Below are 13,296 nucleotides of genomic sequence, written 5' to 3'. Positions count from 1 at the left end.
TTCTTTCGACTAAAACAGAAACATGTAAGAATATCATAGGTCAAATAACCAGAATGGCTACAACAGATATAATTGTCACCTTCAAAAGAGAAGGCAAGACAAGCTTCACACCCTGAGCAGTAAGTTGAGACATCATTGCACGAGCGGCACATTCAGCAGCTTCACGAACTGCGACAACTTGATCAGAGAAAGATACTAAAAGCAGTGGTAACATCAAGATCACATACCTGGAAAATCACATATCAGTTCCATGAAGAGGAAAAAAAAAATAGATAAAGATATGTGAAGTCTAGGATATCTACTCACGGTTCAAATAGTCTTCCAAGTGTTTCACAAAGACATTCAAATGCCAGTAGAGCTCCTTCACGGCATTTCGCTGAATTCCTGCGGTTCACAATTTCACTTAAACCCCACCAAAACCACGCAAAGCATTACAAATAACTCTCTTGTTCTTTTGCATCATTATCGTTATTGTTCAAAACAATTCATATTTACATTCATCCGTTGCCCCACTATATTTATTTCTTCAAAAATGTAAATTTTTACATATTACTTGTAGGTACATACAGATACTAAGTGCTAACTTCCACAGGATATAACATATGTAACAAAAGATAGATATTTGAGAAAAGGAAATGGAAATAAAAATGCTTTTCAAATAGGTAAAAGAATTGTTGAAGAGTTTAATGTTGGGGGAAGTGTAAGGGCCTCAAATATCAGAGCATCAGTTCCTAACATTTTCTTTGGATTGCTATATGGTAGTTCAAGAGCTCCTTTGTTGCATGAAGAGTGCTTTAATTTTGGCACTGGGGATGATTTTTCGGATGGATAAAAAAGAGTCCATCCCCCATTTAATGTAAGCAAAAAGTCCGTGAGATTTTGTATCCAATTAATGAGGATTCTTTAGATACTTCAAGGAATTAAAGGATTGTATTATTGCAAAATATTCAAAATATTACACAAGGAAAGATCCCTCTGCCTCTTTGGCGCCAGAGTATTTAAATTTAGATTTTATTAATAGCTGCAAGATTCAAGTAGAAAAATCATACGGCCCAACCCTTATTCCACCTTTTCCTAAGCAATATTGTTGAAAAGGTGCTTCAACTCATGTATCCAAGGAAGAAGTTAACTCTTATCTCATTGAAGAAAGTGGTATTCATGTGCAAACTTTAGTTTCATCAAAGCTTAGTCTGAACTCTTCAAAGATTCATTCTCTTCCACAAGACTTTAGGCTTTCCCCTTTCTCTCTTCCAGCTTTGAAGCCTCGATTTATTTCGGGAGTGTCTTGACTTTCCATTCAAAGAGCCCCTCAATTCTGATGATTCGATTGTTAGTGTGAGCAGCGAAGAGCTTAATGATCACATTTTGGTTTCAAATTCAGAGGAAAAGTTTACTGATGATGATCATGGAGAAGCTTTTGCTCTCTTGTTTCCAAAGGTCTAATGAAGGGATGGATGATCAGGTTCCAAACATAAGTCTTGTCCCTTGTCTCCAACTCAAATTCCTTCCAAGTTCTCTTTCATTGTTGAAGTTTGTGGTCTACATTTATGTAAAGCTAACCATTCATCTCTTATTGTAAGTTGATTTTGTAAGGATAGAAAATATCTTTTGGAGTTGGTTTTCATCTTTAATTTGTTCAATGCTAGGTGGAGGTCAAAGGTATTTGGTTCGCCTATTGTGGATTCATTTGAAAAATCAGGTGGTCTTTTGGTATTGTTAGTTAAAAGCAAACTGCCCGTTTTAGAATCTTTTTAAGGGGATACTCATTATCAATAAAATTCACGAGTCGATACAAGAAAGCTTGTTTGCAAAGATTTTTCAAAATCTTAGTTCAGGTTTGGTTTTATTTCAAGAGATAAAGGGAGAAGTCTGGTGCAAGTTTCATCACATCCTTGTGGAAGCACAAGAAAATTGGATGGTCTTTTGTGGAGTTCTTTGACAAATCAGGAGGGCTTTTAACGAGAACTAGAAGATCCTTTGATTAAGTTTTCAGTGGTAGGAACTCGTAAAGGCTTGGGCTTTGGTCAAATGAAGTTTTCTGGCATGTTTTGATTTCTTTGTCAGATTATTGTGTTGCATCTCGGTACTTTGGAGTTGTCTTTAATCCTACTCGTTACACTAGTGAGCGTTCTCCATTTGAAAGGCCTTTGAAAGGAATGAAATTTTATTTAATCTTTGCTGACTTGGTTCTTGTTTCGCTGGACCAGTGAGCGTTCTCCTTGTTCCAATCATCGATCCTTGGGCTGCAGATTTTTCTGAGTTATTAATTGGTTGTATTTGGTTGGAGTTATTAATTGGTTGTATTTGGTTGTAATGGTTGTATTTGTACTTTGACCATTAGTCTCTTTTTATTGATAGAAAGCCATGTTTCCTTAAAAAAAACAAAAAACACCAAAAAAAAATAGTCATCTGAGTATGTTGGGATAAATAAAACTGTAATAGTGGTCTGAGTATGTATTTTATTAACTGTCAATTAAAAGTATTGTTTCCTTTTCAAAAAAAAAGACTACCATGCAGCTAGCATTTCTTTAATGCTGGCAGTGGAACCCAACTACTTTAAATCTCAAAACAGGCAATGATCAAGTCAGATTAAAAACTTGGCTTTAATGCTAAACTGGAATTGATTATGAGATTGGTTCATAATGAAACAAACCTGTCTGCAAGAGCATCACGCAATACAGAAACTATTCCATACTTCTTAAGGCTTGTGATTCCAAATCCCTTAACAACTCCAGCAAGTCCAAATGCTGCTCCTCGTCGTTCCCCATATTTTTCACTCTTCATCAGCTGATCCAAAAGCCTTGAAACAAGAGCTGGAGCATCATCCTAACGAAACAAAATACCAAAATAACAGACGAGAAAAAGAGAACCTATCAAATCAATATTCAAAATTACTTCACAAAAAAGTAAAAGCAAAAAAAATATAGGAACCTACACAAACTAAGGGGGGAAAAAAGATATCAAGTGAATATTTAAGTTACCCAACACCATTAAAAGAGGATATAGTAGAAACCATTCTCTGGCAGACGAAACTCTCCAAACCAACAAGATTCGAACTTCTCTCCTTGAAGGAAGATGGCTAAATCTCAAGTGGAATTCACTAATTTCACATCCAGCTACTTGTATGTTTTGCACTTTTGATGTTTTGGATTATGAATATTAAAAAAATGTTTTACTAACCATCATGGGTTGGCCTAGTGGTAAATAAAGAGCATCGAATTTGATAAAGGGCTATAAGAGGGATATATTCAATCCATGGTAACCACCTACCTAGAATTTAATATCCTACGAATTTCCTTGACACCTAAATGTTATAGAGTCAAGCAGGTTGTCCCGTAAGATTAGTCGAAGTGTGCGTAAACTGGCCCAAACAAACATGGATATAAAATAAAAAAAAAAAAAGAAAAAAGAAAAAAAATGTTTCTCATATTGAAAAGGGTGCATACATTTCCATTACCATACAAGAGGGAAATGTGACAAACCACCAAAACCAGCCAACAACATTAGAAACATCTGATTTAACATCATTAGGGCACTAATAGTAAAGTATCAAATACGACACTTGAAAGGAAACCTATCCAGCCAGGACGGTGACCAACCTGCTTTGATTGCATTAATGGAGACAAACATGTAGATACAGCACGTTGAACAGCTTCTGACGGAGTATTCAAAACATCCAACAATTTATCCACAACGGTATTGATCTTGGGATCATTCTGTTCAATCATTAAGATATTATATTTTAAATAAAAAAATAATGGAGGCATCAATATCGGCAATTGAATATTAGGAAAAAGCAATACCATTGCCAAATGTTTCGCCAATGCTCCAGTGAATATAACAACACCCTCACGAACCAAATCATATTTCTCTTCATCTGATGCCTAGAAAATTGGGAAAACAAGAATAATAGATAGATGGAAATTTTCAGCACACACTTTCAATCAGAGCAGAAACAAGTTTTGGACCTCATAAACTTAAAGCAAAAAGAAATTTAAGGAAAAAGAATCTCTCTAACATGAAAAGGAATACCTTTTTGTTTAAGTAGTTTTCAAAGATAGGAAACAGTAAGGAAACGCTCTCTCTCCCATGCTTATCAATAATCGTAATACCAGCGTTGATCATTCTTCCCCTAACATCAGCGTTGGGGTCAGCCTGCAAAATTAATTTGTGAATCAAAAAGATCTACGTTCAATTTTTCCTTGAAACAATTCATTTAAATTCAAAATGACTAACCCGGCATATTTTCCACATTGATAGAAAACATCAGGCGTATCAATTATTATGATATTTTCTTAGTATTTCTAATTATTTCAATTATTATTCTTATTTCAACATTTAAAATTTCCGGAGAGAAAAATGATACTACTATGATACTCATGTATCGTTCCAATTTTATCAGATATCCCTAGAGGAACAATACCCCTGTGGCATATAAATTAAATAAAATTTAGAACATTCTCTTCCACATTTCCAAACAATAAATAACAATTTCAGTCATTAAAAAAGCTGCCTTTATTCTAGAATTATTACAAAGTACCATAGCAAGAAAGCTTCCATCTCTGTTCAAAATTAAAAAAATATGCACATCAATAATAATAAAAAGAGCTTCCTGTCTTCTTTTCTCGTTAAAGAACTTCAAGTCATCAGTCTCCATGCATAATATCAATTTGCTATCTCGTTTTCACAAATAAGCATTCGCTTATACATTTAGTTCTACAATACCACGAGTAATGATAACGTAGGATAGTACTAATTTAACGCCTAATCTTACAAGAAACATTGATGAGAACAATAAAAGAAGTTTATCCTAAGAGTTACAGAAACACTATTTAAATCCACATCTAAAATACTTATGAAAGAAAATGAAAATTGACAAACAGGAAGTTCTGTTTTTTCTCCTTGTTCATATATGGATGAATATTTTTAGTAATAAAATTTTCTCATCTAAAAAAGCCAGGGTAATTGTACAGGCTAACGATATTAACAACATACCAAGGCTCTTGAAATGAGAAATGTCATAACAACTGGAAGATCTTTCGTTCTCAATACATCAGCAGCAGAATATAGTGCCAATGCTATCCCTTGACGTCCAAGCCAACCAGCATCTACAGTAGTCCCTCCAGGGCTGGTATCATGGATGTACATAGAAAATAATGTAGAAAGAGATTCCTGAAATTACAACCCAAAAATAAGAAAACTGCATTTCTAGAAATTGACTAACAATTGAATTCTAAGTTGAAGAAAAACCTGTATCGTATCAGGGTATTCATCCAAAATAGCAGCAAGTGCTTCCGATGCAGCCAACCGGACATTATAATTAGCATGAGAAAGTGCTTTAAAAAGCCCAGAATAATCAGTTCCAAAGTCATATCCATAGCGATCCCAAATATCCTCCGCAATTTCAGCTACAGACTGAGAATAAACATCAAGATGTGAAAGTGAGGCAACAAAGAAAGCATGAGAAAATAATTGGAAGCTATAAGACAGAGAACGTGGGTAAAAATGGACAAGGAGGTAATTCTTTCAGAAAGGCATATTACATTATACCTATAGTAGGGCATTGAGTTTGATAAAGGGCTAAGAGGGGATGGATACAATCTATGGTGGGCACCTACTTAGAATTTAATGTCTTACGAGGTTTCTTGATACCCATATGTTGTAAGATCAAGCAGGTTATCCTGTGAGATTATTCGAGATATGCATGAAGTGGCCCAGACACTCACGGATACCAAAAATAATAATAATAATAATAAAAGTTGCACATCTTGTGTATAAGAAGCAGATATTGTAATAAAAGTAGTACATCTTTTACAGATAGGTTAAAATTTTTATGTACTTTTTCTTAAACGTTCAAACTTCATCACCGAATCTCACATATTTTCAACCTTCGATTTATGTTCTACTTAAAATATGCAGCCTCCAGCATCTGCTTCTTATACACAAGATGTACTATCTTTTATAATTTTTATGTACTTTTTCTTAAACGTTCAAACTTCATCACTGAATCTCACATATTTTCAACCTTCGATTTATGTTCTTACTCCTCATTTAAAATATGCAGCCTCCAATATCTGCTTCTTATACACAAGATGTCCTAGATTTTGTATAGATTTGAAACAAAACCATGGGTCCCAGATTTTAAACCGAAATCACAAGTACAGAATATAACTATGGACGTTGTAAGAGATCGAAAATTCAACTTTTAATTATTCTTTTAAAAGAGAAAACAAGATGATTGATTGATATTAAAAAGAAAAAAGACTTAATACTCAAAATTACAACTCTCCGCGAAGGAAAAGGACAGCGAGTGAAATACAATGAAAACAAAATACCAAACAAAATACCAAAATAAAGGCCAAGAACCTAGAGCTCTCATAAGAAAACTAAGAATGGAGAAGACAGGGAAAACTAGGGAACAAGAGTCTTCCAAACCAACAAAATAAGAACCCAGCAGACTTCAACAGGTGCATTAACTGAATAGCGAATGACAGAAAGGCACTGAAAAAGATCTTCATAACAACTTAAAAAACAATCCTCAACCTCAAAACCTCTGAAAACTCAAGATCTACCCATTTTTAGAGCACAATTAAATCTTATTTGTGCTGACTGAGGCCTACGCCTAATCCCTTTCATCTATGAACCACAAACCTCAATTAGAGGATGAAATTTGTGAGGAATTGAAGAAAACTTTCCACTGATGCTGCCGAGTGCAAAATCTCATTCAAAATTTTCCTATCATCAACTGAAAAAAGACTTTCAAAAGATTATACCTTTGTTGTAATCTAGTCATAACTTTTAATTGAAGTAATATGATCATCTCAACAGTATAAATCATACCATTTGTTGTAGATCAAGATTTACAGCACATTTGGAACGATCTAGAAGATGTGATTACCATATTCCAAAAGGGTTATTTATCCAACTTCATAATTAACAAATGATCCATCAAACATCTTGAAAATGTTAAAGACAGAAGTAAAATATGCATCAGAAACTGTGTACAAAACAGAGACCCCATACTTTTTTTTGGTGGTAATAAAACTCTTTCATTAACAAAAATGAAAGGGGAAAAACGACCGACAGAAGGCATAAAATATAAATACAAGAGCTCCAATGAAAATCCCATAAAGATTATGAAGCAATAAGGCCAAGAGCAAGTTAAAAGGACAAGATTATGGGCATCCTCCTCCCAAGCACCTTTTACACCCACAAAGACTTTTATTCCTTACAAGCAAAGTATAGAACAGGAGTGTCCAATATATCATAAAATCTCAACATCCTTCACACCTAGTGATGCACAAACTAATCATAAAAATGTATAGAAATTTCAAGTATGGAGTTAGATAAATATCCTCTTTACAGAGAAGTTCCAGAGTTTCCACTAAAGAAGGATTTTCTAACCCTCAAATTATGACCAAGAAATATAACATTTTCAGAAGGAAAGATTGAAGAACCTTTTCTGGGTCATGTAAAGCCATCCAGATACTTGTAGCAACCTCCACATTTTCAGGAAGAGACCGGCTGGCAACAGCTGGGATGCATTTTACAGCTTTCAGACAAGCAATCCTTACGTGAACATCTTTTGCAAAGACTCCATTTAGAGCCTGAAGAATAACTATTAATGATATGTGATATCCCAAACACAGTTGTTTAAAAATTAAAAGATTAGGAAAGAACATACAGATGCAATTTCATCAGGTCGAAGACCAAGACATAACTCATTCAGTGCAGGTCCAACGGATGCTTGAAAAGCTGGAACAACACCAAGAACATGATAAAGAACCTGCAACACAGAGACCCGTTATCAAGGACAAAAGAAATGCAATTTTACCCATAGCCCAAATATGGAATGAAATATTACTGATAGCATCCGCAGCCTAGGAAGAGGTAGTAAGGGATCCATGTGCAAATAAAGAACACGAAGAACATCGTCATGGAGTCCTGTCTTCTTGGAGGATAATAGAATTTTCTCCATGATCTGCAATATAGCGAGAAGAGAGAACATTTGTATACACCAAACATCACAAATAGAGAGAGCCCAGTGAAAATTATATACATACCGGGAAAATGAAGGTAAACGTGTCTATAGGAAGAGATCCTGATCTACAAGCAACAGATAGAGCAGTTACTATTCTCTCGAGAATACCCAAGGATGGTCTTCCATTAGCTTCTGCTTCACCAACCAATGGGGTCAAATCAAGAAGAAGATGGTCACCATCCGTTGCTATCATGCGTAATGCAGTGGCAATGTCAAGAGCAGAATTACATAGCGGTGGAGCAAGACATCTAGAAAGTTTTACCAAGGCTTCGTAAGCCACATCATTTACAATTGGTGACCTTAATAACGGATCAACAAATTTCACCTGATACAAGAAAAAAAAGAAAAAGAAAACTGGTTGAAAGCCAAATAAACTGAAAGTGAAGCCAACATCAACTGAAAGTATCTTCCTTATATAAGTTGTTTAAGTGCTTCAATCTAGCAAAATCAAACCAAGATCATAATTACAAAAAGACCTAGTGACAAGCACCCAAAGGGATACATTAAATCTAACCAACTCTCAAACCCTGCCAAACGACCTCTCAACTTGTCTGGAAACCCTATTATTACACTCATAAATACCCCAAATGATGGCGAAGAAGCTGGCATGGTATAAGACTCTGCCTTTATTGCAAGAACCAGAAGACAAACAAAAGGTCACCTTCTCAACTGTGGCAAAAAAGACTATTCCAGACCCAACAAAACTCAAAAGAATTCAGCCTAAGAACCCAAAGAGACTGATTGAATGACAATCCTACAACATATGTTCAAGGTCTTCAACCCGACGTTTACGAGAATGCACCATTGCAAGAAAAACATCAAGGAAGAGTGACATTTGAACACGGTCCAAAGAGTTGATTCTCTCATGTAAAATCTACCATGCACAAAAAAATTACCTTCCTACAGACTCTAATCTTCTAGAGCAAGGAGAAAGTGGAGGCAGGATGGGTGGGGAAGGGACAGATAGCTTATGGAAAAAGGAATAAAGAAGCCCATTGAAACATCAGGGAACCAAAATCTGATGTCCCTTTGCCCACAAGACACATGTTGATAATGAAGCTCCGCCACATCTAATACCAGAGAGCGAGAATCTCAAAGACCACAAAGAGGAAGGAGCAAAGGCCAGTAAGAGAAAAAAAAACACAAAATTAAACTTCTAACTCGAAATGTGATAAAACCAGGAAGATTAATGAAAAGAGACCAATGCTCATCATACAAACATAGAAATAATCATTTCGATTAGAACACTCTCTAAAATGGCTATTCATAGTCTTAAAAGAAAATAAGACAATTAACTAATTAATTCTAAAATACTAATTAAATATTAATTAATATAAATTAACAACTAAACTAAGTATTAACTAAAATATACTAACTATCCTAATTCTCCTCACCATTCAAGCCAACTTAAAAAAAAAAGGACTCGTCCTCAAGATCGAGGTGATAAAGTGAAGCTTCCTTCTCTCAACTCTTTGAGTGTGGTAGACTCCAACTGAAAAATCTCGATGCAAAATTTCTCATATCCAAATTTGAATTAAAATCATGCTCCATAAAATCTCTTCAAAATGAAATGGAAAATGGGTTTTAACCAATCTATTAAAAGACCCGAGCTTGATAGATGCCCCATTAGGCCCAATTCCTACCTCATCAGGGCTGCCTTTAACTTTAGGGTCTTTGGACAAATTACCAACTTTGTTCCCTATCTTGATTTTGGTTTCTTCCCCAGCATGAACATGTGCAGCCGCCAGCCATGATTTTCTTGCTTCTTCGATTTGCATCAGCAACTATTTTCTCTCCAACGAGTCATCGCTGATCGGTGTTTTTCTCGTAGTTGTTGAGTCCTTTGCGACGATGCTTCGGCCCTGTGCTTAGTAGCAACGTCAACACATCAAAAAACGGCAAATTGATCTCCTTCTAGTGACATCAAACTTTGACCCCCTCCAATGACATCGTGAATCTCGCCTCTCTGTCTTGCGACTATATCCTCCGACAAATCGGTCTCCAATGACGAAGCGTCTTCTTCTTCATCACCGATTTTCTCCCATTGCATCGTTTTCTTCAATTTCTTTTTTCGAAGATACAAGAGGGAGCATTTTGTGTGACGACTCTCCAACTAAACAACCTTCTCAGATGAAGGTGCAAACTCTGGGGTCACATTTCCATTTTCTGCTTCTTCTCTTGGTTCAAATTTGCGAAAATATTTTGAATTTCTTGTGAGATTTGAAGTAAACGCCCACTGATCTGATTTTGGTTCCCTATAAGGTTGGAAGTATAATAGATCATACATACAGCCACATCACCTAACTATAAGGTTGGAAGTATAAATCTCACAACACAAAATAAAACTTCTAACTCAAAATGCATCAACAAGTATAAATATCATACATACAGCCACATCACCTATAAGGTTGGAAGTATAATAGATCCATCTTTTTGGAATGATCTTTGGATCGTCAGCGGCCTCTGCCTCTAACAGAAGCCTTCCCTAGACTCTACCATCCATCACTAAAGGATGCAAATATCAAAAAATCTTGGAACATGGAAGGCGTTACATGGAACTTAAGCCTCAGAAGAAATATCAATGATGTGGAAATAGACAACTGGATCATTCTTATCATCTATTGACTTAACTGAATCAAAGGACTATTGGCCACGGAAATTTGATAAATCTGGAACTTTCTCCAAATCCCTTTAGAATAGTCTTGCTTCTAAGGGGATTAAAGGGAAAGAGGATCTTTACCATACTGTTTGGAAAGGGAGAAACCCAAAAAAGGTGAAATTCTTCCCATGGAAGCTAAGTCACTCTTGCATAGGCACACATAACCTAAGAAGCACAAATACTTTAGTTTGACTAGTATGTCCGTACACTTGGACACTCCCAATACTTGTTGGACACGTTAGTGCAACAAATGTGTTAGACATGCATAGAACACTTGTTGTGTAGACTAAAAAGACACATATATTATGACAATTATAATAACTTTTGAGAGTGAAATACATCAAGCTAAGTTTTTTAAGCATATAAATGCATCAACCCATTTACTTTGATTTTCTTTTGGTATAAAAATGATATATATTTCAAAAAATCTATATTTTAATGAATGTGTCCTTACCATATTGTGTCCTAGATAGTTAAAATAGGGTGTGTCCATGTGTCCGTATTGTGTCATATATGTGTTCGTATCCATATCTGTGCTTCTTAGCACATAATAAACTACAAAGAGAACACTCCAGATTTTTCCTCTCTCCCAGCAGCTGTTCAATGTGTAAAAGAGATGCAGAGACTCTTATCCACCTCTTTATCAACTGTTCAATGTGTAGACAAGACCTTTGATTTCACCTCTTTATCAACTGTTCCTTTGCCACTACCTTTTCGTTCAATGTTTAACAAATGTGTTTGGGTGGCCGCAATTCTTCCAGCTACTGTTGTGTGTTTTGGAAGGTAAAAAACCATCGCAGCTACCTGATAATAGGCTCTGGTCATTGGACTCATTTGGCAAATACACTATTAAATCTCTATCAAAACACCTGAACACTTCAGCTCCACTGGAAAAGGATCTGTTCAAAGCTCTATGGAAATCCAAAAGTCCCAAAAGGGTTAACATTGATTTGGGTTATGATATTTGGTCCTCAATTGCTTGGCCATCCTCCAGCAAAAGCTCCAGGACCACTACTTATCCCCAACTGTCCCTTTTGTTTAGCAAGCAGTTAAGATCTCACTTGTTTTTTGACCGTCCCTTCTCTAGAAATTGCTGGTGAAAAATTTTTCATACTTTAATGTGGTATGGGTCTTTGGTCATTCATTCTGTGATAATGTCTCCCAAGTGTTGAGAGGGCCCTCATTATCATCCAAAGCTCAAATACTACGGTTAAATGCAATTAAAGCTATGCTATCAAAACTTTGGTTCAAATGCAACCAAAAGTCTTCCACAACAAAGCCTTAGATTGGACAGACAGATTTGGGTCAGCACGCTTCTTGCTTCCTCGTGGTGCTCACAATCCAAGTTCTTCGATGATTACTCCATCCAAGACATATACTCAAATTGGAATGCTTTTATCTCTTCAGTTTACTAGCATCTTAATGTATTATGATGTATTAGTCAAAGAAATAAATTATTTGATTAGGATGTTATTTGGCGTGGATATGATGAAGGCGCTACGGTGGTGTCGACCTCGTTGAGATCGATGCACCTGTTGATCCTAGTTTTGATCTACATGTCTCATTGTATGTTTCTTTGCCCTTTGAGCTATTGCTCTTTTCATTATATCAACGAAAATTTCATTTCCATTTCTGAAAAACTCTCATATGAATTGTATATTTGTTAGTGAAAAAAGATTAAAATATTAGATAGAACGTAGAAGCTAATTTAATCATTAGAGTAGGAATATAGAAAAAGTACAAACCAATGACGATAGTTGACTGTGTGCAAATATAGTATTAGAAATGGCCAACTCTCCAAGAGCCCTCAGCATCAATGATAAGCTTTTCTGTATTTTCCGGACCTTTTCCCGTATAAATGCCTCCTCCCTAAGTAACAATTCACGTGCTTCTTCTTTTGCTGTCTTTCCTTTATCTGGGGGTAGGGGAAAACATACAAGGAGCATCATCAACAAATAATAAATAATATTTTTAAATTAAAAAAACAATATTATTTTAGGTTAACCGCCAAAAATTAACAAATAATTTTAAAAATAAAACAGAAACAAATTAAATTGCAAAGAAAAAGCACAGAAGTGACGTGCCAGGCTTTTTTGCAAACTTTCCAGCATCCTTCTTGCCCAGGCCAGAAGATTCTCTACTAGCTGGTTCCCTTCTAATTGAGTTATTAGAACTTGAATTTTTCTGACAAAATGATAGACACAAGTTAAAAGTTATTTTCAGGTTATAATAACTACACATAACTAAACAAATAGACGTGTGAAAATAGAAATTAAAACTACCTTGGATTCTTTAGGGATGCTTGAAGGAATAGACTCTGCCACATAAACACCTTGCTCACCGGACAACATCCCTTCTGGAGTATGAAAAATCTGAAGTAACAGGAAGAAGGAATATATACAAGAACATGCCATGCCAAAAATCAGAATAATAATTCATAATTTTCCAAAGAATATTCTTCTAACATATTGCAGAGAAAAAAAATAGAGGATCTTCTATTTCACATTAGAAATTAAAAGCCAGAAACAAGTGTAACTTATAAATTATCACACATTGTAACACCAAGTAAGAAGAAAAAGAGTTCTTGACATACTCT

General features: G+C 35.4%; 1 protein-coding gene across 1 annotated transcript in view; it reads right to left on the bottom strand.

The window, feature by feature from the left end:
• Positions 1-13,296, bottom strand: part of ILA (putative protein kinase regulator ILITHYIA) — a 60,570-nt gene that overhangs the window by 22,110 nt on the left and 25,164 nt on the right. Inside the window, exons 16-30 of the mRNA XM_039035178.2 lie at positions 12,983-13,072; positions 12,785-12,884; positions 12,446-12,615; positions 8,064-8,366; positions 7,865-7,981; positions 7,685-7,786; positions 7,458-7,607; positions 5,251-5,415; positions 4,996-5,172; positions 4,033-4,155; positions 3,804-3,884; positions 3,600-3,716; positions 2,654-2,826; positions 307-384; positions 80-227 (exon numbers count right to left, since the gene is read on the bottom strand). Of these exons, the coding sequence (XP_038891106.1) occupies positions 80-227; positions 307-384; positions 2,654-2,826; positions 3,600-3,716; positions 3,804-3,884; positions 4,033-4,155; positions 4,996-5,172; positions 5,251-5,415; positions 7,458-7,607; positions 7,685-7,786; positions 7,865-7,981; positions 8,064-8,366; positions 12,446-12,615; positions 12,785-12,884; positions 12,983-13,072 (2,094 nt within the window). The remainder of the gene's footprint in view (positions 1-79; positions 228-306; positions 385-2,653; positions 2,827-3,599; positions 3,717-3,803; positions 3,885-4,032; positions 4,156-4,995; positions 5,173-5,250; positions 5,416-7,457; positions 7,608-7,684; positions 7,787-7,864; positions 7,982-8,063; positions 8,367-12,445; positions 12,616-12,784; positions 12,885-12,982; positions 13,073-13,296) is intronic.

Source organism: Benincasa hispida, chromosome 6, assembly GCF_027475165.1.
Source record: "Benincasa hispida cultivar pf3 chromosome 6, pf3_genome.v1.1, whole genome shotgun sequence".
Taxonomy (NCBI): domain Eukaryota; kingdom Viridiplantae; phylum Streptophyta; class Magnoliopsida; order Cucurbitales; family Cucurbitaceae; genus Benincasa; species Benincasa hispida.
Note: the sequence above shows the minus strand (reverse complement) of the source record. Positions and strands in the feature narration are given on the sequence as shown.